This window comes from Salarias fasciatus, chromosome 16 (assembly GCF_902148845.1).
Source record: "Salarias fasciatus chromosome 16, fSalaFa1.1, whole genome shotgun sequence".
In the NCBI taxonomy this organism is placed as follows: Eukaryota; Metazoa; Chordata; class Actinopteri; order Blenniiformes; family Blenniidae; genus Salarias; species Salarias fasciatus.
This window is the reverse complement of record NC_043760.1, coordinates 13473490-13497646: the sequence shown is the minus strand read 5'-3', so window position 1 is coordinate 13497646 and position 24157 is coordinate 13473490. Positions and strand designations below refer to the sequence as shown.

Here is a 24157-nt window from a genome sequence, read left to right as displayed (position 1 = left end):
ACAGATGTCAAAACAGAGCAATCCTTGAAAAAAACTAAAAAAGATTTCCAAACATTTGACTGGGAACCAATTTTTCAAGAAAAACATTGATAATGCCTATGGTACTTTTGAGATTATACTTAAGATGATATACAATTTACAAAGAAATTTACAAGGAAATCTTAATGATACTTAGTGGATAACAGACATTAAAAAAATGCGTGATCAAGAAAAATACTGTATCCAGTATTTAAAGTACAGAACTAAGTAGGCAGAAAATAAGTACAAGAAATATTAAAACTTTAACATTGTGATAATATGTAAGAAGGACTATTGTTATGAAATACTGTGAAAGTATACAAAATAATTTTAAAGGCATTTAGAAAGTACGAAGCAGCATTATTAGAAATGCTAAGCGAAAAACTAAATTTCAAGGTTCCAAACAAGGTTTTCAAACAAATAAACGGAAATCAATTTTAAAAGAAATACAAATAACTGAGTCTTCAGAGTTGCATTATGCATAAGTTGTTATCAGGAGTTGTCAGTGGACAGTGTGCTTATTTCAGTGATTGAGAATTTTTAACATCAGATTGAGCGTAATGCCAAATTGTCTGAGCATGATGACATAGCAGATACAGTTGTGCTTATTTAATTTCTGGTTATGAGAGCAAAAGGATGCAGAGGCACTTGAGGGGTAGGAATAAACAAATTTATTTACTTCTTCCTACTCCTTGCCGTTCACGTCTTATTTTTCATTTTCTTTCCCTTTTATGCATGTTGAAAATGAATTAATCAAATCAAATACAATACCTTTTTAGGGAGTGGTGCATAGCAAAAGTGTCCAACGGCCGCTTTTTGTGTCCATGTACCAGGCTCGTCGAGCTGCTTAAAGCAGCTATCAGAAACACCAAGACGATATTCCCCAACACAGACATGGTGTCTTGGTGTGAATCAGCCCGAGCAGGGCTGGCCTTTTATAGAAGTTGTGTTTACAATCTTGAACTTTCAGTCACACGCGGTTTCATAACTGCCATGGTCAAACTGTTGTGAGACTTTATGATGTGGACAGGAGTTTCTGATATCACACAAAGGTTCAAACTGAAGAGATTTATTATATAAATATCTGTATAGAAGTTAAACATGAGGCTGTGTGGTTCACGTAATCTAGCAATGAATAACCAAATGAAGTTTTAGTCATCCATTAATGATTTAAACATCATGTCTGCAGGCTATGAGAATGATCTGAGTATATTTTAATGGTGTTTTGAGCATCATATAGTAAATTATGACTAATTACTGAGTTTGCAAACATTTTTGACAGTTGTGCCGAAGTGCTCCACCAAGTTGCAATACCGTCACCGAGGCATGTCCTATCAGCTGCAAGAGAGAGCGAGGGCCACAGACATGCATCTATGCAGAGAGAATATGAACTGGATTACATTAGAGATGATAAAGGAGTTCTGAGAGTGAATGCACGTCTTGGTCTCAAGTCTAGTAGTAAAGACATACAACGCAACAATGTTTTCAAGTTAAAAACATATAATTTGTTGCATTTTGGCTGCTGATTTACACAGTAATTTCATTGCAGGTCTCAGAAAACCTTTTAAAATGGCACACTAAGCAAAAGGTGTTCACTAATACTTTTGTGTACAGCTGTTGTTAAAATGTTTCCTTCTGCACATGCAACATTATGAAATGAAAATGTAAAACAGTCATCTCCTTCTAATGGAAAAAGTGTTTGGCATCCAGCACCACAATCACCCCCCGAAGGAGCATCTATGTACTACAAGCCTGATCTGTTGCCCTCCCATGCAACAAGCCGTCAACAGAGTCGTTCCATTTAACTTGGAGTTGCTATTCGTCAACAATTACACTTACAACAGGTTCTTTTCACCATCTTACAGTTACACCAAAGTCCACAAATAAAGAAAATCTCGAGAAATCAAAAAACTTTCTGATGATCGACATGATACATGCACACTACGTTCCACTAAATTCATCATAAAAGGATCAAATGTCTCATTTTATTGTGTATTTTCCAGTCAGACCTGGAACCTGGAGTGAACAAATGAAGCATGATACATTTTGGAAGAGATTGAACAAACAATGAGAGTAAGATTATGTAAGTGTCTTCTGATCTTTGGGCCCAGTTTATAAGTATTTCAAAGGGTGTAAACATGACGTTTATTGCGAGCAGCTAACAAAATCTGAACCCTTTTATAATCAGTCCAACTCAACACCAGGCCCAGAGCCTGAGAACAAAGCCAACTCACAGGGCACAGGCGGGGCAACCACCGTGACAGCTGTCACTGTATCTGTCCAAAACCTGTGTCCAGGAGGATCTCAGAGAGGGCATCGTTTTACAGAAATCCCCAGATACATTCAGTCACTTGTAGTCCCTGGCATACAATTTGTCTTTGTTGGCACAACATCTTGACGATCATACCCATCTGGGTATGTCCATCACAGACAGACTGTCAGTCTAATTGCAGCAAGAAGCACAGTACAAGCAGTGCAGCTGTACAATTTCTCAGTGACATTATTGAGGTTTTAAACACTAAAAATCAGCATGCTGCCCTCGTAGTCCACTACTGTAAGGACTTCGGTTCTGTTGATCGTGACATTTTGTCCCACACCGTATGTGACTTACACCTGTCTGACCACTCTCTGGGTTGATTATCTATCCCACTGAAAGCAGGTGGTTCAAGTCAATGGATCATCTCCGGTCCAACTAAATGTTGGTCATGGTTTTCTGTAAGTGTTGACCTCTGGATGCGCATAGTTTAAGCAAAACGTGTTATCATAATGCTTCACTTCATCTTTATGCCCCTGATGGTTGTTTACAGTTATTCTCATACAGTTTCCCTGACTTTTGAATCAAGTCACAGCTGAATGAGCCCAAACTTGTGTTAAATGCCAAGAAGGCTTGGGCCATGCTGTTCTCTAATAAGAAGAAAGCGTCTTTCATGACAATCTGTATCATGACACCAGAAGGTTGCGCCACTGAGCTTGTAGCCTCTCGCATAGTTTTTCTGATTTTATTAATGAAAACTTCAAGGCTTATTTTGGTCATTTTAGTTTTCAGTTCAGAAATTTGATTTACTCTTTAGAAATATCATGTTTTGGTCGGAAATGGCTTGCACCTGCCACTTCCTCCCTTGTTTTGTTGGACGCTTGTGCTGTTTCATTAATCTGGCAGCACAAGCTGCGAGACACTGTGATTTAAGTGGAAGCACATTAGAAGCACTGAGGAAAGTAGAAGTGGAGCGAGCAGCTAACAGTCGTGTCATCAAAACACAAATCCAAACACAACCGAGCACAAGGAACACAGAAACCACAGGGAAACAGACAAACTGGCAAACAAGACACCTAAGAAAAGTCCCAATATATACCAGAGCTACCAGGCCCAGACAATCACTCACTCACACACAGGTGAAACGCATCAGGGCAGAGAACGAGGACAGGAGGAGGGTAAGTCAAGCAGCCTGAGACGAAAGAGACTCAGAAACTCAAAAATAACAAGAAACTAAATGTGAACCATGACACAATCTCTTCATTTATTAGATTCAGCTTTTCACAGAGTCCTCTGATTTATAAATGGATGTTAATGTCTTGGCCATCATTGTATTTCTTATTCCTTGGTCATGTGGATATCATTATCTCTATGCAGATTCTTACACTGATCCATTGGTGGAAGGAGGCCACCATATTCATCCATCGACATGCTGTTCACAACCTCTACTCTTGTTTTGCACCATCAACCTGGAACCAAATCCCAACAAGGCCTGAAACCGTCCCATCAGAGTCCCAACATTTCAGTATGAGATCAGAGAAAACCTGAAGGGCCTTGTTACTGTTGATTATTTTTTTTTAAATGATTGAAAATGTCATACATCCTACCACTGCACTTTCTGATTTATCCTATTTTGGACTATATGTAATGACAAGTAAATTCATGCCAAGTGATTTCACAGGACTTTCTTGAAAATGAAAACTTTACAGATGATCTGTAGAAATGATATCTATGATAAAATAATAGTATTTTCCTCAAAAGAGTAACCCACATGTAGGTTCCAAACAAAGTCAGCACTCTTAATTCATTAACGATTGTAAACTTTAATGTCCCTACATTTATGAGTTTTAATATATTCAAAAATGGTTTTTCCTTTCTAATGCTGAAGTCATATTGCTAAACTGGTTATTTTTCAACACAAGTTCTGGCTGCAGATCCAGTTATCACAGAGTTCAGAGTCTTTCTGACCATATCACAACGCGGTAATAAAACGCCATGGGTCGGAATATTGGAAGATGATATCTTTCTTCATTATGTAAGGATGCACTAAGAGAAAGATGCTTCGTCATCTTCAGTTCATAGGTGTTCATATATTCATATAATTCTTGAAGATGTTCAACATTGACAATATTTTTTCTCCACATCCTACATATACATTTATGTTTGTATGTACGAAAGTGAAATGTTTAAGACTTCCTTTCTCACTAAGCACACTGCTCCTCCACTTCAGAGCCCTCACATTTGAAAGCGCCATAGTTTTAAAATTGTCAAGGATTTAAATAAAAGTGATTCAGTTCATTAGCATGAATCATCATATTACATGTAGTTTAAATTCATCGTTGAATTTAGCTTCAATTTCTTTCTTTTCATCTCAAAAACATGTATATCATGTGTGATTTCATGAGTAAAAAAATTTAGCTGTTGGGTGACTTGCCAGCAGTTGGAATGTGTGTGTGTGTGTGTGTGTGTGTGTAGAGAGATCTGCAGAATTTGCATTGTCATAATTGGATGTCTTGACACTGCACATTGACTGTTGCTGTCTGTCAGCAGAATTTCCTTTGGAGATAAAAGATTACAGGTACACGAAGCATGGCACAGCATTTGTTTGAATTGTGTTAATCTTTTTCCAAAAGGTCATTACATTGCCATTGCGGACACGTTATATTGTATTGTCGGAAGTTGGAAGTTTGCCCATCCTGATATTCGAAATCACAGTTAATCATTGTACCAACAGTCGGTACCAGCTTCTTGGAGATTTCCTCCAAGGTTACTCTCATTAAATTTCATTCCTTATCACTTATGTTCCATGTTCCACACAGATAATATTGATCGCATGGATCAATAATTCTAATAGCTTAAATAATTCCATTCAATTTTTTTTAACCTTTGTCCATCTGATCTGACATTTGTACGACCATTCAAGCAACATCGCAATACTATCGCTCTGCTACCACGTTTTTCAAGACCAAAACGATTACAGCTAAGTTGTAAAATGCAATATCATAAACCTTTGCAATACAATAATCATAAAAGCTGTGATTCGTTAAGTCTTATCAAAGGCTATCAAATGTTTTTTCCCCACTGTGGGCTGCTCAATTTCACCAAAGCTAATCATTTATAGTGGATTACAAGGAGGGACACGCTTTTATAATCTGTCAGTTCATGTTATCTAAAATAAATAACTTTTTTTTAAAGATAATCTGTAAACTACTTTATAAAGGTTAACATGGTTGCTTGTCTGGAAAGCCGGCCAGACAGCTGCTGTAACTTTGCATTGAAGTGATCAAACTCTGTGAAAAGGAGAGGAAGTTCAACATTTAGTGTTAAAAGTCCGTCCAGCCTGTTACCTCTGTGTCATCCCTGTAGGAACAATCGCACCACAGTGCTCTACGTTGAAATTATGTTCAATTTACAGTGATTTACATAACTAGAGTAGAGGCTAAACAGAATCCAGAACAGGACTTAAAGCTTTTGGGTCAACATCTCTATAAAGTAACTTTCATCCTCAGAATCCTCAAGTTATTATTAGCATATTATGAAATAAGAAAACATTTAGGTTTTATTACTAAATTACAAAAACAAGATCCTTATAAGTCTTTTGCTAATTTTACACCATTTTCTTTGGTTGGGGTCGATCAGCTTTTGCTGTGTAATGCACACTGGTCTGTTCAAGCAAAGTAATAGGACATCAAATGACAAAAAAAAAAAAAAAAAAATACGTCAATAAATAAGCGTTCTTATTTTTACCAAGTTCTAAGAGGTTTTTTTTCTCTTTGTAATTATGTTTAACAATTTGTACACTTCACAAAAAACTGAAAGTGGTTGAAAGTCCAGTGAGTATAGTTATATTTCCTCATTTTCACATTATAGTGTTTGTAGTTAGTATAGTATAGAATAGTATAATGATTTAGCAATTCTTTTATGAACTTTTTTACTTAGACAAAGCCCATACTGTGAAAAAAAAAAAAAAAAAAAAAAAGAGGAGTCACTGGCAAATTTTCAATTGTCTTTTTGGAGAAATATGATTCCAGATGGAGCAGAGACAGCAAGGTACTCTCTGGATCACTGTGATCCTGACAATGACAGAAGACAGAAAGTACCTTGAAAAAGAGATACGGCATCCAGACATCTGTTTTAAAGTATGTGGAAGAACAAACCCAAGCAAGCAAACAATCACATGCCTTAACCTGTGATTGACCAGTCACCTGACTGTATTTGAGAAAATTTGTTTCCTTATCATTATCTACTGAACTGAACATAAAGTGGATGCATGCTGCATGCTGTGATGTATGTAGAAACCTCCTGCTGCCACTAGAGGCTGCTCGAGCATGTATAAGTTCTTAGTCAAAAGCATCCAGAGAGTTTACTCTGACAGATGATATTGTCAGACATGACTAATGTATTGAATGTGGAAAAAAGAGAAAGCATAACTTTTTTTGCAGATTTTCGGGGATTTCATTTTTCAAGTGGGAATATTTTAAGACTCCAAATACAGATTCAGATTATAAATTATGCTGATGTAATCTTGACTTTGTAAGTCTGTGAAACCAAAAACAGGCTGTGAAAATTTTGACAATAATAAAGTTCAATCCAAAATGTTGATTTAGACATATTCAGAGCCAGAAACACGATCTGCTCTGCCTAACAGTTGTTATGTTTTTGTTTTTCAAAATTCTTCCACAAAGAATACATTATAATACAATACCATCTGTATTGCCATTGTCCTTTAAGTAACACAATTCAGTGCATAAAAACGACATAGATTAAAAAAGACATAAATAAATAAAATTGATTCAAATATTTAAAAAAAATAGACAAGAAATCTGCTATAAGTGTTTCTTCTTCCTATTCCTTTGTGATGACTCTATCATGTTGTTTATGTGATTGGAAGTCTGTTTTTCGTTGTGATGTTTCACCTTTTTCTTTTTATTACATGTTTGACATGATACAGCTTTCAAATAAAAAAATCAAAATCAAAAAGTGCATCTGATAAAAATGTATTTCTGCAGCAGTGGAGTGTGGCATATTAAACCCGATATTGTGCAGGATAAATTATGTGCACAGTTCAAATTTATGTGAATCAATTGTGTGATTCATGAATTACCTGGGATATGCGCTGTCTCTCAGTCTGTCTGTTTGTCTTGGCTGATCCAATAGCGCCCCCCTGAGGGTGACAGCTGGAACAGCTGATGTACTGAGTGGAAAAAAGGTTAGTCTTCAGGGTGCTGCAGAGTATTATTTACAATCATTACGGTTTGTTTGTTTGTTTGTTTGTTTGTTTGTTTGTTTGTTTGTTGGTTAGTTGTTGTTGTTTTTTGTTTGTTTTTTTTTTTTGTTTTTTTTTGCTTAAGCTCGACGGAACTGGCACCAGCACCACTTCACTGTGTGTAAAAAGCGTGGGGATGTTTTCCAACAATTGTTTCTCAAACAAGAAGCTCTATTGCCAGTAAGTGAACACACTGGGACATCAAGTAATTTTTACTTTTATGACATGTTTAAAATACATGTGTAAAATATAACGGAGCCACCAACACCAGTAACATCTGGAACAAAACGCCACGTGCTCCAACCCAAAGCTCCACTTTTCTCAAAACAAACGGAAAACCGACCTTCATATTTTACGACCGGCAGGGTCAGGGGCCAAAAGTATAATCTGTTTTTCTGACCAAACCAACAAACGAAAAAGGAAAAAATGGCTCAATTTTCCTTTTTTCGTTTTCAACCAAAAAACGAAAAAACGGTTTTTTCTTTCTCAATTCAAAACCAAAAACAAAACCAACACAAGCAAATTACGGCCGAATTTTGTTTTTTGGATTTCAATTTTTCGTTTTTTCGTTTCAGGTCTCAAAACGAAAAAACGGAAGCACGTGACCCCTGACGTCACGGGTCAAATGGCCTCCCTACCAAAATAAAAGCCTTACTAATAAATGGGCAATTAAAGATAAATTGCGTTAAATAGCGTTTTTATTTTTGCACAGCATTTATTGCATACACTACTAGGCTTGTAATAATGTTGGAAAATAATAATAATTATTATTATTATTATTAACAACAATACCACTACTACTACTACTACTACTACTATGAGAATAATTATAATAATAATAATGATTACAGGTCTGCTGCCTGGCCTGCATACATCTAATTCGCGGACGCCAGATCGTTAAGTGTTCACCTTTTCCATAAGTGTGACATGTCTGTTGATCATAAAATACGTGGGTCATTTTAACTTTGTGACATGTCAGCTGCATGGCGGTGCTGATGAGAAACGTTTCCCTTTTTCGCCCAGTAGATGGCAGTGTGAGCCAATTTAGAAGAAAAATCCAGTACTCAGTTGAGGGACTGACGGCCCGAACGCACTGGACGCGGCAGCACCGCGCACACGGTAGCGCCGCGCACGGCGCTTCTGATCGCCTCCCATGTTAACCTATCTGACTGGCCGCACACAATGCGCACAGTGGCGCCGCACGCCCGCTCCGCTTCGTTCTATTTTTCATGCGAACCGCGAGCGCCGAGAGCGGCAACTGTCAAGCTGGATCAAGCAGATCGGACCAGACAGGAAGTCGGAAACAGAAAAGGCAAGAGAATCCGGTCAATTTTCAAAATAAAATAAATTAAATGACGATTAGTTACGGTGTTGCTCGTCCGTCTGTCACTGGGTCTAATCACAAGAGAGACGGACACACACACACACAAACAGGCGCGCACACACACACACACACACACACACACACACACACACACACACACACACACACACACACACACACACACACACACACACACAGCGACAGAGATTCGCGTGATGCAGAAAAAAAGAGGACAGGAGGAGAAAAAGTCTCTCCACAGGTCACCAGAACACACACATCCATCCCGGCAGAGCGAGACAGAGGAAAACCGAGAGCAGACGGATCAGCCGAGTGCAGTCGATGTGTGACCAGGCGGAGAGCGCAGGCAGCAGATCCAATACGAACAGCCAAGCGCCGGCGCGGAGACTTCGCGGCGCGTGCGGTGCCTCCACTCCGCTTCCGTGTCCAGTGCGTTCGGGACGTAAGGATCTTACAATGTTCATATGCTCCTATGGACAAACAGCGGCATGCTCCTCTTTCTTTATGCTTTATTCCAGACTCGAAATGGTTCATAAAATTACACACAAATACTAAAGACAGCAACAAAACAGAAAAACAGCATGACACATATAAACTAAATAAACACTCCCTCCAGTGTCTCCAGGGCACAGAAGTGTACCAGACACTGCTCTGCCCAGGTTTGACAGAAGCTTGAATAATTTTATCATCAGAGTCCATGAGTCGCTTAATAAACTTAAAAATAAAATTTCTAATAACAGCCTTCAGTGTTCTGACATTATTTTGCACAAACAACCGGCTTGCACTGGTCCACTGAGGGACCTTCATTAGAAGCCTAAAGGCATCATTGTATGCCACATGCAACTTTTTAAATTTGGCTTTTGTGTAGCTACACCACAAGCATTGTTGTTAATAATAATAATTATTATTATTTTCTAACATTATTACAAGCCTAGTAGTGTATGCAATAAATGCTGTGCAAAAATAAAAACGCTATTTAACGTAATTTATCTTTTATTGCCCATTTATTAGTAAGGCTTTTATTTTGGTAGGGAGGCCATTTGACCCGTGACGTCAGGGGTCACGTGCTTCCGTTTTTTCGTTTTGAGACCTGAAACGAAAAAACTAAAAATTGAAATCCAAAAAACAAAATTCGGCCGTAATTTGCTTGTGTTGGTTTTGTTTTTGGTTTTGAATTGAGAAAGAAAAAACCGTTTTTTCGTTTTTTGGTTGAAAACGAAAAAAGGAAAATTGAGCCATTTTTTCCATTTTCGTTTGTTGGTTTGGTCAGAAAAACAGATTATACTTTTGGCCCCTGACCCGGCAGCTCAAATTCAGTGTTTCTCACACACTTCTTCACCAAACTCCAAAACGTTTCACACCAAAAGCAATATATTTTATTTCCTTACCGTTTTGTGGCCTTTTCCAATTTATATTCTCTAAAAAAAACTCACGGCGTATTCCTCAGTAAAAGTGAAGAGTCTGGGTCAGGGGCCAAAAGTATAATCTGTTTTTCTGACCAAACCAACAAACAAAAATGGAAAAAATGGCTCAATTTTCCTTTTTTCGTTTTCAACCAAAAAACGAAAAAACGGTTTTTTCTTTCTCAATTCAAAACCAAAAACAAAACCAACACAAGCAAATTACGGCCGAATTTTGTTTTTTGGATTTCAATTTTTCGTTTTTTCATTTCAGGTCTCAAAACGAAAAAACGGAAGCACGTGACCCCTGACGTCACGGGTCAAAGGGACTCCCTACCAAAATAAAAGCCTTACTAATAAATGGGCAATAAAAGATAAATTACGTTAAATAGCGTTTTTATTTTTGCACAGCATTTATTCCATACACTACTAGGCTTGTGATAATGTTGGAAAATAATAATAATTATTATTATTAACAACAATGCTTGTGGTGTAGCTACACAAAAGCCAAATTTAAAAAGTTGCATGTGGCATACAATGATGCCTTTAGGCTTCTAATGAAGGTCCCTCAGTGGACCAGTGCAAGCCGGGTGTTTGTGCAAAATAATGTCAGAACACTGAATGCTGTTTTTAGAAATTTTATTTTTAAGTTTATTAAGCGACTCATGGACTCTGATGATAAAATTATTCAAGCTTGTGTCAAACCTGGGCAGAGCAGTGTCTGGTACAGTTCTGTGCTCTGGAGACACTGGAGGGAGTGTTTAGTTTATGTGTAGCGCTCTTTTTCTGTTTTGTTGCTGTCTTTAGTATTTGTGTGTAATTTTATGGACCATTTCGAGTCTGGAATAAAGAATGAAGAAAGAAGAAAGAGGAGCATGCCGTTGTTTGTCCATAGGAGCATATGAACATTGTCAGATCCTTACGGCCCGAACGCACTGGACACAGAAGCGTAGCGGAGGCGCCGCGCGCGCCGCGAACTTCTCCGCGCAGACGCTTGGCTGTTCGTATTGGAGGCGTATCTGCTGCCTGCGCTCTCCGCCTGGTCACACATCGACTGTACTCAGCTGGATCCGACTGCTCTCGGTTTTCCTCTGTCTCGCTCTGCCAGGATGGATGTGTGTGTTTTGGTGACCTGTGGAGAGACTTTTTCTCCTCCTGTCCTCTTTTTTTCTGCTTCACGCGAGTCTCTGTCGCTGTGTGTGTGTGTGTGTGTGTGTGTGTGTGTGTGTGTGTGTGTGTGTGTGTGTGTGTGTGTGTGTGTGTGTGTGTGTTTGATTGGGTGCATACGTGCATGTCTGTTTGTGTGTGTGTCCATCTCTCTTGTGATTAGACCCAGTGACAGACGGACGAGCAACAGCGTAACTAAGCGTCATTTAATTTTTTTATTTTGAAAATTGACCGGATTCTCTTGCCTTTTCTGTTTCCGACTTCCTGTCTGGTCCGATCTGCTTGATCCAGCTTGACAATTGCCGCTCTCGGCGCTCGTGTCTCGCGTGAAAAATAGAACGAAGCGGAGCGGGCGCGCTGCAGAGCGCGAGCCGCGGCGCGCATGGCGCTCCCCTGCGTGTTGTGTGCGGCCAGTCAGATAGGACATGGGAGGCGATCAGAAGCACCGTGCGCGCGTCCAGTGCGTTCGGGCCGTCAGTCCCTCAACTGAGTACTGGATTTTCTTCTAAATTGGCTCACACTGCCATCTACTGGGCGAAAAAGGGAAACGTTTCTCATCAGCACATGCCATGCAGCTGACATGTCACAAAGTTAAAATGACCCACGTATTTTATGATCAACAGACATGTCACACTTATCGAAAAGGTGAACACTTAACGATCTCGCGTCCGCGAATTAGATGTATGCAGGCCAGGCAGCAGACCTGTAATCATTATTATTATCATAATTATTCTCATAGTAGTAGTAGTAGTAGTAGTAGTAGTAGTAGTAGTGGTATTGTTGTTAATAATAATAATTATTGTTATTATTATTTTCCAACATTATTTCAAGCCTAGTAGTGTATGGAATAAATGCCGTGCAAAAATAAAAACGCCATTTAACGTAATTTATCTTTTATTACCCATTTATTAGTAAGGCTTTTATTTTGGTAGGGAGTCCATTTGACCCGTGACGTCAGGGGTCACGTGCTTCCGTTTTTTCGTTTTGAGACCTGAAACGAAAAAACGAAAAATTGAAATCCAAAAAACAAAATTCGGCCGTAATTTGCTTGTGTTGGTTTTGTTTTTGGTTTTGAATTGAGAAAGAAAAAACCGTTTTTTCGTTTTTTTGTTGAAAACGAAAAAAGGAAAATTGAGCCATTTTTTCCTTTTTCGTTTGTTGGTTTGGTCAGAAAAACAGATTATACTTTTGGCCCCTGACCAGTCTGGTCTGCTGCCTCTTGTTGACTTATCGTCAGTGTTGGGAAATTCAAATAAAGTTTGACGACATTGTAAATCTTACACTTGAATGGGACTCCACTTTCAGGGATATACTGTAGCTGTGAGCGTAAACACAAGAGAGCCGCCGCCATCTTGGATCAATGACCTCTTCGATACTTCGGCAACTTTTATTCTTAAAATCCACATTTTACCTCTTATTACATTGCACAATGATTTTTTTTTCTTTCAGATAGCAAAGGGAATTTTATTTTCCTCGTGATATGTCTGTTTCTATTGTAATTTATACTAATATATACCAATGGTATATACTTTTTCATGTATTTGACAGTCTCTTGGATGAAACTGATAATATAGTGGCTAAATACCAGGACCAAAGGGTGTATTGTACACATACAGACTCCTGTGATGGAAATCACAAGAATTTATAGATTCCCTTCAGAAGTAAAAAAAAAAAAAAACACACACACACTTGGCACAGTTTGGGGTTCCAAGTGGCCAAACAGAGTTGTGCCTGTGCCTTATGCTATCAACATAACTTGGTAGCGTTGTAGTCAAGAGACTGCTGAATACAGGCAGTCCCCCCCCCCCCCCCCCCCCATTATTTTATTGAAATTTGGGGAAGAGACAATAGCTGTGGTACAGTTTAGTCCATTAGTTTTTGTGCTCTTGTTGTGAGCTCATAAATCAAAGATAGGGGAGTCAAACATAAGGCTTGTGGCCCAAGGCCAGCCCCAAAGATCAGGTCCGCCAAACCAAGCAAAATGTAAAAATTTCAAAGAATTTTTTACATTTTACAGGAGCAGACAACAGTAAGCAGAAACTCAAGATGAAATTGGAGTAAATGTGGCCATGAACTAACATGATCATGAGACCTCTGACTTAGTGGGGAGAAGATGCTCTTTAACCAAGGAAATTCTCAGTAACTGCTGGGAAAGTCACTGAACACTTGAAATAAAGAAGAAAAGCATTCTTTGATTTAAAAATTTAATTCAAAAACTAACCACAAAGTACTATCAATACAAAAAGTATAAAAGTACAAAAAGCATTGGTCAAAAATAACTTGAGATGACAACACATTTGAGTCGGCACTCGTGGCACTGTGGGTATTATCAGAATATATATAAAAACAAAGGATGGCATCTTATTAGAGCGCATTCAAGGCATTGAGTTCACATCGAAATTATTACATTTGTTTACAACCCTCATGTAGATTCTGGATCAGTGGGAACAATCAGCACTTTCTCAGAGAAAATGTACATTTTGATCCCTTTTCTGAATATTAATGCAAAGCAATTCACATCTGCACTGGAAAAAAAAAATAAACACTCAAAGATGACTTGTACCTAATCGGATAAAACTACACAATAGATAAAATAATGGAATTATTCAAAAGGAAACTGCTGTGATCAAACAAAGATTGTACCAAACCATCTTCAGTCTGCATTGGTCCACTGCCAGAATCAGGCTTCGAAAGCTTTGACAGTAGTAAATGTAGTTTTCAAATTTAGCATGTTTGCCACAGTGACAAAGGCTTTTGTCAACACCACAATACATAAAATACAAAAATAAACAGTATCAAATGTGTGAAACCATACAAGACAATATCAAGAAATACATGATTTTACTTTATCTTCAAGCATTACCCAGGTTTGTTTATTCCTTTGGACAAAGGCACCCCAAGTGTGGTCCAGTTACAATCCAGGTACCAGACTCGAGAATGTCGACCGGTGCAGTGTCAACATCGACCCCGAAAAGTCCACACCTCTGTATGAAAAATCAGCTCTTCAAAATGTCTTCATCAGCATGACAATACCTCCAGTACCTTTTAAGATGAGTGGTGCCCTGTCTGTTAACCTTTGACTTGCATCCTTAAGCACTCGCTCGCTCGCTCACCCACAAAAACAAAAAAAAAGTCTTACAGTTTTAAGCTTTTCTTTTTTTGCACAACTGGCTTGACCTCACCTCACCAAAATGCCATAAAACGGGAGTTCCAGTTTAATTCTAAGGCAAGCATGAGATGCACTCACTGAACATCCAACAACAAACTTTTAAAAATGACTAACAGCTCTAAGTTTCATAAAAGAAATTAAAAAAAGAAAATAGCTGCCCTGAGGAAAAAGGACATGTTCACCTTAATTGTTCTTTTTGCACGAAGGCAGTTTGTAAGCACTTTGGCTCTTCAGACAGGCTGGTGTCTCAAGTACTGCTGGACTGAGACGTCCCGTCATCGTAGGACTTGATGATGGACCGCAGTCAGGCAATAACACTGCAAGGCTTGGGGCCGACTTCATTCCACCTCAAGCCGATTCATAATGTCACACGTTCACACTCCTCTGCCCTGTTCCCTTCCTCGTGTCAGCCGATCCGCTGGAGAGGACCTATGCACGGAGACCTGGAGAGGAGATTTTGCACACGTCAGCACAACATTCATAAAATCAACAACTCAAGTCTCACAAGGTTTACTGAACACTTACTTTTATCACAGGTGCTGCTCTGCTTCTCCTGGGCGAAGTTTAGTCGGTTCTGCTCCACCGCCGTGCCGTTGGACTCCGGGCTGCTGCTGCGTGACGGGCTGCTCTCCCCGTTCTGGTAAGCTAGATCCAGGTGTTGCTGGGCTAGTTTCAGGTGCCTGCGCAGCCTCTCGAGCTCCCGCGACGACGCCTCGTCCCCAAAGGACTCCCGGCCCGAGTCCGCCAGGTTGTCCCTGAAGCCCAGTTTGCCCGAAGGGTCCTTCTTCAGGGCGGTGTGGTAGCCTGGAGGGGCCGACGGCTGGCGGGAGATGGAGGACCTTTGGCTGGCCAGAGCTGGGTGACGAGGGGTGGGAGGCCGAGACCTCGGCCTGCAGAAGCAGTCGCGGATGCCGCTGACGCCAAGGTGAAGGATCTCCAGCACGGTGAACAGCAGACACATGGCGCTGACGGCATACATGATGAGCAGGAAGATGGTTTTCTCCGTCGGGCGAGAGATGAAGCAGTCCACGGTGTGCGGGCAGGGAGAGCGCGTGCAGACGTACGACGGCGCCACCTCCAGCCCGTACAGGACGTACTGTCCAAACAGGAACGAGGCCTCGAAGATGGCACGGGACAGCAGATGACAAACGTAGACCTTCATCAGCCCGTCTCTCTTGATGCGACGGCGTCCGTCGTGCTTTTTGCTGGGCTTCTCAACCACGTCCTTCTCCTTGTCCGGCTCGATCTCCTCCAGGATCATGGGGTCCTCCTCTCCGTTGTCCTCTGCTTCTTCATAGTCCCGGTTGGCGCCGCGGCTCACTATGGGCATCCTCTTCCTGCTCCGGGGCCTGTAGTCTTCATCCTCCATGCGGGCAATCTTGTGCATGGCGAACCCGAGGTACAGGATGGTGGGCGTGGTGATCATGATCACCTGAAACACCCAGAAACGAATGTGCGAGAGCGGCGCAAACGCGTCGTAGCACACATTCTCGCAACCGGGTTGCTGTGTGTTGCAGACAAATTTGCTCTGTTCATCATAGTAGATCGACTCGCCCCCGACCGCCGTCAGCACAATCCGGAAAACAATGAGGAGCGTGAGCCAGATCTTGCCCACAAAGGTCGAGTGGTTGGAGATCTCGTCCAGCAAACGCGTGAGGAAGCTCCAGCTCATCTTGTCTGCGAGGCAGGGAGACTTTCAGACCTGCAGAGAAGAAAAGAAATCACATTTAAAAAAAACAGCTCACATAAACTGGCTGATTACACTAGATGGCCACAAGATGGAGCCATTAAGTAACACTTAAGAACCTGGTTAACTTCTGCCCCCTAAGCCAACCACATTAACACATGCTACAAAAAGCCAGAGGAAGAAGTTCCAAGCAGGTTGTGTGAGTCACAGTCTCTTTGGAACCATATAAAGAGGTGAGAAGATTAACTATCAAAGTCATAAAGGGGTTTGTTAGGCATTATACCCTGATGTGTGAAAGACCAAAGTACTTCATCTCACACTTTCTAAACTATAAAATTAAGACCTCAACCAAGTTTATCTCACTTTTCCAAACAGAGACTAACTTCGGCATGTGTGACCAGCTGCGCTTTACAACTCAAGGTCGTTTTCCCAAGTCTTCTGAATATAAAATTCCACAGTTACCCATAACCATGTACAATTCAGCCTCCCCCTCAGCATTTCAAAACACACACACAAACCAGTCGCATTCCTTCGCTGGCGGCCGTGGTTTAATAATCTGACTCCCAACGAAGAGGTAATGAAGAGCGCCTGTGGTTTCACGCCATCTGCGACAAACCTCATAAAACAACTTCCGCCGGGTAATTATCTGCCTTTATAAAGTGCACCACCATGCTTTTACCAAGTAGGAATCCTACATTTTACTTGTTACTTAGGTTGACGACTGGTTTCTCGCCACATTCGGCTCCTGGTTCGTCTCTGACCGATGTGGCCAAAGTTGTCTATAGTGTAAGACACTGGTCCTTTCAGACAAGATTAAACCTCAATATCTTTGATTACTTGAAATCTGGAAGACGAGAGAACCACATGCAGCGGTTACCAGACTCCCAAGGAGTGATTTAACAGACTGATACTCGATAACTCTGTACACCAATAACTCCCAAACATCAAATCTTAAGGGCCGAATGTCTGACGACAGCCACTACTTAAAGCCACTCCAGCACTGCAAGAGTTCAAACAGTGCCCAGCAGAGAGAAAAGCTTGACATGAAAGGCTCCACTTCATTCAGCCTATCCCAGGATGTGGGCAGCTACGTAATATTTATGGTGCTCCTTTTCAGTGGCAGCGGCTCCACCTAAAAAGAGCATCTGACTGAAACTGTGCACGCTATGATTTGTGCGTTGGGAGAGAAACATGGAATCCATAAGTCAACTGTTTAATCAGAGAGCAGATGTACTTAAAAAAAAAAAAAAAAAAAAAAAAAAAATTTCACCACATTTCTGACTGCAAAAAGTCCTTGCTGTGTTTCTGCAGTAGTTTTTTGCTTTGTGGATTTAGCAGAGCAGAAGTATTTGTTAAAAAAAATGCACAAAGGCTCAGGTAAATCGTTTAGAAATCTTCTACACATTTAAATAAAAAAAAAAAAAAACATCGGAAAACGTAAGTATGAGGACAACTGTTTAGCTTTCAACGACATTCAATCATATTTTATAAATGTTCCCTTGAAGATACATCCTTTCATTACACAATCCACATTATCCAGAAATTGAATGACAGAAAAAAAGGCCCATGTTCAAGATGTTCTTACTTTAATTTATTACAAACAACTACTAATGAATGAAAATGTGCTTTGAAAACATTAATTTGAAAATGTGCTATTAAAGGACCCTCACGAAATCAGATGTTTTACTCAAAACACCAACTAAAGGTTTAAATGAGGTCTTCGGCAGGAAAGCTGTTTGACAGTTGAGCAGAACAGTTTGAAACTTGTCACTCCGTCAGATTCCTTGAAGAGGAAAACCGATTATTGCCTGATGACTGAGCGCTCACGTTCCGCGCTCACATGTGAACCGCACATGAAGGAAAGCGGTCGAACAAGCTGTGCAGCGGATGTGATGCGTTTGAAAGCAATACAGCCAAACTATTTTCTGAATGTCGTGGCACAAACGCTCCCTTCAGAAACACCACAGTTCATTTACAGCAGTCGGTGCTCACATGGGCTGTCGTCTGATATCAAAAAAACATCATGGAGGAAGCACCTATAACATACTGGCAGATTCCTGGTCTAAATGGAGGCATATCTGCACTGGCCATGTAAATTACAACTAGCATCAACGAAAAAAGCACGACAACAGATTCTATACCAGAAAGTAATTATGTTTCTTTCAAGCACCAGTCAACTTCAACTATTATGTTTCAACCTGTGGCTTTGTGCAAAACTGCTTCAATGTATCTGCAGAGTGCAAAAGACACCTGAAAGATATCGGTTTCCACATCTAACGACTAAGGCAGTACATCAACAAAACATTCAAAAGGAACCAGAGTTGAGAGCAAATGGAAAACTTGTTCACAGTTACCAATGTGGTACAAGTTGACCACAATGTTCTCTATTCAGGCTGCTGGAGAGAAGCGCAAGAAACACCTCAACGACACAGCTCAGCTGCTCGTAATCTGGGTTAACGGTTTAAAATTGCACAAAGTTACTGTAAGATCTGATAACTATACCCAAGGCACTTCCTTGCAGGCCTGTTCTCAACTGCACAACTACAAATAGCACCAACAGACAGAAAATCAGACGAGGACAAACACTTTGTTGAAAACTAACAAGCAATCACAATTCAAACAGGTACTGATTCACGTTCTCCTGGGAGAGCCACCATAAGCATGCGTCTTTTCCAGTTTAAATTTCAGATGCTGGAAATGAAGCTACTGGACAACGAAAAGACTGAAGTTTACTGTTCAGTAGCTTTTTTTTATCCCCCCTTCCATTTCGCAGATCAGAACTTGTTAGACAGATTACAAGCCTGGATTACTTTCCCTGCTGCGACACAACTGATGCAATCAGGATGTTATCTGCACAGCTTCAATGCGGCTCATTCATTGTAACCAGGGCAAGGTGCCGGATTCCCTGGATGTAAAGCACTGCTTTAAGTCAGATATGAGAAGTTCAATGCTGTTCAGTGATTGTGTGCACGTCACAGTAGAGACCACAGAGGCAGAAAAAAAAACAAGAGATACTGGTGCACATAAATCCACCTTTTACAATGTTTAATCCAAAAAATCAACAGGACCAATCCCAGCTAACTATACAGACTACACCCCGTACATCACACACACTTTCAGACCTATTGGCAATTTTTGTACATTCCAATTCTATGTGTGGTGGTGCTGGAGGGGCATTAAGAAAACACATGGTGAAACAAACTATTTCCAGAAACCCTGAAGCCCAACACAGACTCAAACCAGCCATTCTCTAAATCTAAGTAATCGGAATACTGTATGAACTAGTATTTGTAAAACAAACTTTAGTCTACAGGTAGAGTAGAGAGCTCCTCCATTAATCCCAAACTGGGAAATTCTGGTGTTGCAACAGCATAAGTTACGAAAAAAGAAAACTGTATTCCAATTCAAATGAATGGAACAGATGTAGAAATGTATATATTAATGAAAGATTTGATGGAAATGCTTAATAGATTTGATAAAGTCAAATAAACTTAGGTTACATTGACCAAGCAAAACTCCCAGTGCACATGTCCAGGAATTCCGTGAGAAATCCTCAAACCACATCTTGTTAGGACTTTATCATCACATTGTGTTTCAAAAGAATCAAACAGCACCAGATTATTTGATTTTTGATTTCTTTAGGCAAACAAGGACCAGAGTGCTTTCTCCACGTGTTCGCCAACAAATATGCAGCATACTGACCAAGATCGACCTCCTGAAGGCCATCCTTCAATTATTTCTGCATTCCTCTGGTTGATAAAGAGGGATGTGTTCACCAGCTGAGAGCTTCATGCAGCATTTCCACTCACTGTCCAGAGAGCCGGTCTGGGTCTATATGGGACACTTGACACACAAGAGTCTGCTTCCAGGCAGCTGGGGATTCAACACAGAGGGGCTTTTGTGGCACCTCACATCTGGGGAGGGTAGTTACAGTTAACCCCGGTGTATCCCGAGAGCCCTTCAGCTGAGAGGAGGGGAAACCAGGCAGAAGAGTGAATACAAGCCAGGCCGTTAAAGGGTGGAGAGACACATCCGCTCACCAAACCCTCATATTACCATGATTTATGGAGAAAAAAAAACACACTGAAAGAGATTTATATGGCGGAAATAAAATAAGTAAGGCAAATCTTTTTTTTCTTATCAAAAGCAGAAAAAAAGGAAAAATGCGCCCTGGAAGGTGAATCATGTGGAAAATTCCTCCTCGTGGCTAACGGGACGCAGCAGGGCGCCACATGCTCTCCACACCGGCCATGGACGACCTGCGGAGCCGCTCACCTCCCCAAACAGCCTCAGCAAAGTATGGTGGAACAAAAACACCTGGAACTCCTGCGGGCTGACGAACATCCTATTTTAAAGCTGTATAAGCGGATGTGGGGCTTTGAGAAGGGTGGAAACCGGAGCCGGTCCCCGCGCTTCCCTCCCATCACCGAATCCCACCAAACACAGCTGAAAAGTGGAGACAAAATGAGCAACAACGCAACACACGCACATACACACATCTGGCTCCAGTGATTAAAACGTGTTCCCACTGTAATTGTTGCTCAAATTAGCGATATTTTTCTGTCCTGCTTTAATTAGCCGCCCGCCAGTCTGTGCGCGTAAAAGTTGATCCATTAACCACCCGTCTGAACGCAGCTGTGAGACAAATACGTGTCATTAAAGGGTGGAAATCACGCTTAAAGCTCCGGGAAAAACCCATCAAGCGTCGTGCTAGAGTTGGGGTTTAAACTTAAACCCCCCAAAAGCTGACAAAAACACTTAAAATGCATATATGTAGGCGCTGTTGCTGCGTCTCTGCGCCGCCGCTACGCTTTTTGTGTGTGTGTGGCTTTTTTTTTTTTTCCTTTACCTTCAATGGAGATTTTCAAGCGTCCAAGTTACGGTGAGCTCCCTTCCTGGCGTTTTTCTCTTCTTTAAATAGCGCACTCCCAATCTTCTATCAAGCCATCCAGGGTTTTTTTTCTTCTTTTTTTCCCCTGTTGTTCTTCCAGACTGAGGAGCGCCCCGCGTCCTTCTCCAGTTGTGTGTAGTACTGCGGGCTGAGGACAAAGAATATTCCTAAATCCCCCCTCTTCCTCCTCCTCCTCCTTTCCACCTCCCCCTCTTTTCTCCTCCCATTGAGCCGGGCACCCCACCCCCTGTCTGCGCACAGTGGAGGAAAACGATCAACTGCCAGCATTCCTGATGCAATCTTTTTTTTTTTTTTTTTTTTTTTTTGCCTCGTCCTTTTTCACTCTGCTGTAACTTCAGAACCAGGAGAAGCTCTCTCCGGGCGCAAGTTGCTTTCAGAAACATCCAAATTTTGAGTAAGAAGCAAATGACAACGAGCTGAGTACTTGAAATATTCTGATTTCCAACCCAGTGGACCCTTCCACAGGAATGGAGATACTTAAACTGTGCTAGGATTCCTCATAAAGATGCTTCATAGATATGATAATAAATCTCTTCAGAAAAGCCAGAGAACAAATTAATTTACATTTTTTTTTTTTATAATTTTAAAAGGACTTTGCAGGTGTGGTGCCAAACTTGAGGCCTGTTGCTCCACCTGTATTTTGCACCAAATGTATCACTAACATTAACAATTAAAGACATTTTTGTGAGTGAATGTTAGCCACCCCCCCTCCCCAAAAAAAAAAAAAAACAAAAAACAAAAAAAACATATACAGAGCACAGCCAGGAAAAATTTAAAAGTTTAAATTGAAAGGTTGCTATGGGACTGTTTTACCGGTCCGGTCCACTCAAGATGACACTGGGCTGTATGTGGCTCCCAGACTGAAATGTGTTTGACATTTGATAGCTGTTTTAATATTTCTAAAATAATGTGTTTTCAACAACAAGTCTCACAAAAGTATCTTTAAAATCATTTCAAATGACAAAATAGAAGTAACGATTCTTCTGCATTGAAAATCAAAACAGATCAGCAATTCTTTATTGAACCGGAGGAAAGTTTCAAATCATGATCCGAATCCTCGTCAAGATACCACTCAATGTTTTTAATGTCATGATGCAAACAGTAGTCTGATAAAGATACAAGTTTAACAAAAAGTATCTATATTTCAGTCTTTACTTTTGTCTTCCTTTGTTTCAGTGTGAGCTCTGGGGTCTCCAGGATCTTTAGAGACCAAAACTCATGCGACCCACCACATATTTCTCCAAACTGCTGAGTAAATGTGGAATTTTACCAAAGGCATTTCCTAGGAAGATGAGAAACAATGCTGGTCCGATGCCTGTTGCCTTAAAGTACACACAAGAATTTTCTGTACTGTTTAAAACTGCAAAATAATAAAAAAAGACATTTTTTTTTAAAGCCAACAGCCAAGAAAAGTGGAGTTGTTTGGCCATTTTCTTTCAGAGAAAACATACGTTCATGTTGTACCCTGTGAGTGGCAGCTGCCTCCTCTTTAATCTGTGTTGAGGATGTGGAGCAGCACGCAGCCCCCGCTCTCTCTTTCCTGCTGGTGCAGATGTTAGGAAGTTGTTGCTACCATAAGGTCCCTTCATTCATGTCACACTTTCTTTGGCCAGTTCAACACGTGCGCTTCCTCGGCCCTTTACTTCGCAACGCTCCCCTGACCCCACTCCGAGTGTCATTGACCAGGTTTCTCTCTGTTTTTGTGTCAGATGCGAAGCAGTTGTGTCATAAATCACAAGGTGAAAAGCACAGATGTCTGAACTCAGCACATTATGGACTCTTTATCTGAGGTGGAGAGGAGAGAAATGGGGCATCTGCCATCTGCACTGTGATATTAGCAATCAATCAAAAGTGATTTTTTTTTTCATCCCTCAAGTTGCCGAGTTTCCACTCAGCTGATGCTGCACTATTTCTCTGGAAGTGACTTAAACGAGGTCCGTGCAGTCTCTGAGATTAAATATCTCAGGCATGCAGACAGACATCAGTCTCCTGAGGTAGCCACTCAGATTGAATGATCCTATTGTTCTTCCCTGACCGGTCTTCTTCGTTTACCTACTCCTCCACACAGGAGTGTGGACGGAGCACATCCTTTCTATTTTAGCACATTGCTATTTTTTTTTTTTTTTTTTTGTGAATATGGAGGAACTGCTGAGCTTCGTCTCACCGCTTTGGATAGCTGGCTGCTGGTGAAGGCACACAAAGAGTGGCGGTTATTGTTTGATATCTGCTGCAAAACAGGAGGTCAGTGGAGGAATGCAAAGCCCTTCCCCCTTCTCAGGGTGCTGTCGGAGCTCTATTGTGCAAGCGTGCTTTTATTCACAGGGTGTAATGTGGGGGTGCCTTGGTAAACCACCGTCCAGATGACAGGAGATAATGTGGACGCTGAGGGCCTGGCCTTGTGGCGTCTTCAGAGCCTCACTGGGCTGAACAAGTGTGTGTGTTTGCGTCAATAGTTGATAGAAGAGCACATCTCTAGCAAACATTGTGGTTATCATCTTTGTATTACTGCAAAAATCTCTTGAACCTTGGTTGATTTCTCAATTCAAATATTCATAGCTTGCGGTCCGGTCATCAAACCCAAGGTGTTGCACAATAGACTATACAAGTGGGCCTAATTTTATGAAAATTATAATCTATTTGGCTCTTGTCTTTGGTCTATGCTTGAGAACAATTGACATGTGAGACCAGCAAACCCGTTTATCAGGGCTTTGTTTAAGTATCTGGTCTGAACCCCAACCGGAACCGCAGAAACACCGAAAACAGTGTAGTTAGCATGTCGGGCAACTAGTCGGTGCTGCTGCCATTTTTGCAGTGAAATCACATGCATGTACACAGAGAACAATATGCTATATACGTTAAGATAGGCAAGAACACGGACATTCATATGGACTGACGATATAGTTGGATATCTGTTACGAGAGGCTCTCAACGGTAGAACCACC

General features: G+C 40.9%; 1 protein-coding gene across 1 annotated transcript; it reads right to left on the bottom strand.

The window, feature by feature from the left end:
* Nucleotides 1–14162: 14162 nt before the first annotated feature.
* On the bottom strand, nucleotides 14163–21337 carry LOC115403715 (gap junction gamma-1 protein-like). Its single transcript, XM_030112703.1, has 3 exons — nucleotides 21153–21337; nucleotides 15142–16318; nucleotides 14163–15059 (listed from the first exon to the last, which is right to left on the bottom strand). Exons 2-3 carry the CDS (start codon nucleotides 16286–16288, stop codon nucleotides 15046–15048), a joined length of 1161 nt encoding a protein of 386 aa, XP_029968563.1. The 5' UTR covers nucleotides 16289–16318; nucleotides 21153–21337; the 3' UTR covers nucleotides 14163–15045.
* Nucleotides 21338–24157: the final 2820 nt, after the last annotated feature.